This window comes from Arachis duranensis, chromosome 4 (genome assembly GCF_000817695.3).
Source record: "Arachis duranensis cultivar V14167 chromosome 4, aradu.V14167.gnm2.J7QH, whole genome shotgun sequence".
NCBI lineage: Eukaryota > Viridiplantae > Streptophyta > Magnoliopsida > Fabales > Fabaceae > Arachis > Arachis duranensis.
The window spans coordinates 106,811,558-106,815,355 of record NC_029775.3 but is presented as its reverse complement, the minus strand read 5'-3'; the positions used below and the strand labels follow the sequence as shown (position 1 = coordinate 106,815,355).

Genomic DNA, 3,798 nt, shown 5'->3' with positions numbered 1-3,798 from the left:
ACCTTTTGTTATGGATGCTATCTCCCGTTTGTGGCTTAACCACATTATGCTTGCAATAGATATTTTGTTAAAACTCACTATTTATGTGTCTTCAGTAGACATCGATGATTGATACTCAATTTTATAATGTTTAATATAGGATCTGAGTAATAGGTTAATAGTTGTTACTTCTGTTAACAATAACCATATTGTTGTTTCACGATGCACACTTCTAAGATCTAATTTTATGTCCATAAAATTGACGATTATTTTATGCGACATTTTAGCTAGTATGGCCAGATAGCTCAAAAGCATTCCCCGCTTAAGGAAAACAGAAAAAAAAATTTAGGCAATACACAACCCAAATGAGCAAAATTGAACAGCAGAGAAACAACATGAAGACAATACCCTTCTTTGTTCATTATTTAGAATGCCGTTTTTGACTGTAAAAACTACACTGAAAATGCAATGTGAGGGAAAAGCTTTAGTACTGAGTGAAACAGCCATGAGCTGATACAGATTACACCACTATTATCAGGTAACACATCGTTAATTAGAAACATAACTCCCAACCTTGAGCTTGTCAGCAGCCAACACATATGAAACTGGGACCAACTGTTTCCGAGCACCATGCAAGATTTCTTCACCGTCCTCGATAGATTGACCATCTTTACTTTCTACCCCAATCAGCTTGTGCTTGCTTATCTGGGCAAACATTTTTCTTCTGGTTTCCTTGCGCGCTTCCTTTTCAGATAGCTTCAAATCTCTAAAGCCTTGTTCAAACTTGGCTTCATCCTTTGGTGCAAAGAACACAACCTCCTTCTCGCCAAGCTCTTCATAGAGCTTCTCCATCTTTGCCTTCCAGAAGACACCGATCTCAGTGTCCATTTTTTGATAAGGAGTTTTCAGCAAGTATTCATCAATCCCACCAGCTTTGTCTATGCAACAAAGGGCATGGGTGGTCACTTTGACCTGAATGTGACGATCCAGGATGTAACTGAAGAGCCGCTTTTCTTGGACATTAGGTTTCCACGTTCTCCTTGTCCTATCAAATCATTTAACAAACAAGTTCTCATCAATATTGATCTGTTTTTGGTTCTTTCTTTCTTCTTTTACATATTTAAAAGGTGAAGAAACTGCCCCGACACAATTGAGGAAACAAAGTGAGTTGGGATCATTAAACAAACATAACCATAAAAATTTGTAATTATCATCAATTACTGTGGTAAACAAGATGTTGCAAGGTGTGGTGTAATGCTGCAAGCACAACTATTGGGATCTATATCCTGCCTAACAAATGTACTCAACTGTTAAAGTAGTGGTACTATTAAACATCCAAGGCCAAGACTAATGAATTTACTGGCTCCAATTAGAATCCTTCAAAACTTAAGTTTTAAGAATCATCCAATGAATTGAGAAGACTAATTCATCAACAACAGTTAAACAGAGGCACATAAAACAGTAACTCTAACCTATAGCATTTAAACAACTCAGAATCTGCAAAAATATGTAACAACTACAAGCTAAAGCACAAAACTTTCCAACGCCATTTAAAGAAGAAGCTGCAAATAAGAAAAGTAAAATAAAAAAAAAAAGCATCAAGCTAATAACTTGTTACCGCCATCTTCACTAACACTGTTGCCGAACTGAATGTGTCTACCGGCAAATAGGCCGCGTTTGGCACGACCCATTACAACCTTGCTTCGAGGTATACATTTCTCCAGCGATTCCTTCACTCTCGGGTTCAAATTGTTCTCTCCAACTCTCTTCAACACTTTCTTCATCATCTCTTTGCCTCTGAACGCCATTTCTTCTTTTACCTGACTCCAATTCTCACTACAAGCTCTGGTTCTGCACATAATTATAAGATGTCAATTCAGTGAACAATTATGAAGCACAACAAATTGCATAAAAAATGTGAAGCAGGGACATCAAAGTAGACAAAAACGAAATAGCAACAGACTCCCAGAACGAATCGTGCTACTTGTTGAAGGATGATGGAGGAAAAGTGGAAAACACTAGCAATTTGTAGAACTCGTTTCCCATAATTTAGGAATTAGAGTTTAACAATACTTTTGGGGTTTTTCTTATTATGATTGGAAGCAAGGTTGCGAGAACCGGTCATTGAACCGGTTAAGTGACTGATTCAATAGTTCAATAATTCAACTGGATTGAACCGTGATTAAATCGATTTAATTAAATATATAATAAAATTATGGGTTATGCTAGGTAACCAATAACTTTCTTGAACAACATAAACAACCACCAATCAAATTAAAACACACTAAACCTCCAAATTACTCATCTAAATCTTAATATTAGAATAACCATCCACATACGTAAAATGAATATCCGATATATCCATTGTTCACATTGTTTAGTATTTTCATTGTCTACCTATATTTTTCCTAAAATTATTAAAAGATTACTCCCTATATGTGAATTTCTGCAAGCCAATAAGTCACTAATCCAAAACATGCATCCAACCTAAGAATCAAAAGCATAATTCAACGAAATCATATGAAGCCATATAGTAAATCCAATGCAGAATAGAGGTAATGTTTCTATTTTGAATCAATAACAGCAAAACAACCATTCACCAAAACAAGTACAACAGATTGGATTTAAATATCCATCTCAGCAGAATTAATAAATTAAACAATTAAATTTATAACTCAATCTAAGCAGACTTAAATACTTAATTCAATATCAACGGACTGAATTCAAATAAAAATTCAAAAATTAATATCTCAAAACTCAGCAGAATCAACAATAATAAATTTCAAATTTCAAAGGGATAGAGTCAGAGAGTTAGAGATTGAGACTTGAGACCTGAGAGGGTTGAAAAGAAGCAACGACGGCGAGATGCGGTGTGGAGAAGAGAAGCAGAAACGACGCCGGCGAGGAGGGGAGAAGCAGAAACGACCCACGGCGAGGAGCAGCGAAGCAGCGATGGAGAGAGCTCGGACAGAGAGGGCGATAGAGAGAGAAGGGAGAGAAGGGTTCGGCAAGGGTGGGTGGTGGCTGTTCTTCGAAGAGAAGAGAGGACTATGGGTGATGGGTGGTGGGTGTCGAAGAGAAGAGAGGATTAGGGTTTTTGGCCGCCGGGTGAGAGAGATACAGAGAGAAAGGAAGTGGGGTGGGCCGGGAGGGTGTTCTGCAGTTATGCTGTTTTTCATTTTAAAAAAAAACGGCACCGTTTTAAATTTTGGAAGAGTAAACCGAACCTTTAAAAACCGGTTCGTTTCATCGGTTATCCATCCATTTGACCGGTTTTTACCGGTTTTTCAGAACCTTGGTTTCTACCTAACACACGTCTTAATCATAATAAAAAACGTTATATGTATACTGATGTAGATTTAGATATTCTGATGATAATATACAATGGCCAACAATGTTAAACTTGCGAGTCAACTCATGAACACACGTTATAACAAATACTTTAAAATACACATTTAAATTTTTTATAATTATTTTTATACAAATATAACATAGAACACATAAAATTAAAAATTTTTAATCTATAATACTAAATTTTTAATTGAACATTGAACAATATTAAATAATTAAATTAAAAAACCAAAAAAATCAATACTATAATTTACCAAAGCGCAATACTAAAAGTAAAAAAAATTATAAATCTTTAACTCTATATCACAAAAATAATAAACATTAGACAATTCAACATTTAATACAACTTTAACAATCTGTTATAATTTACCATTAATTCTAATCAAAATAATTAATTATTAACAATCATGAATAGATAAATCATTTGACTATTTAACATAAGCAATAAGCAATAGATTAAAATTAGAA

The 3,798-nt window shown here is 34.9% G+C and overlaps 1 protein-coding gene across 1 annotated transcript; it reads right to left on the bottom strand.

Annotated features, from left to right (window-relative positions):
* Positions 1-375: 375 nt before the first annotated feature.
* LOC107485603 (54S ribosomal protein L24, mitochondrial) lies at positions 376-3,125 on the bottom strand. Its single transcript, XM_016106137.3, has 3 exons — positions 2,812-3,125; positions 1,591-1,830; positions 376-1,024 (listed from the first exon to the last, which is right to left on the bottom strand). The coding sequence occupies exons 2-3, from the start codon at positions 1,785-1,787 to the stop codon at positions 529-531; spliced, it is 693 nt and encodes a 230-aa protein (XP_015961623.3). The 5' UTR covers positions 1,788-1,830; positions 2,812-3,125; the 3' UTR covers positions 376-528.
* Positions 3,126-3,798: the final 673 nt, after the last annotated feature.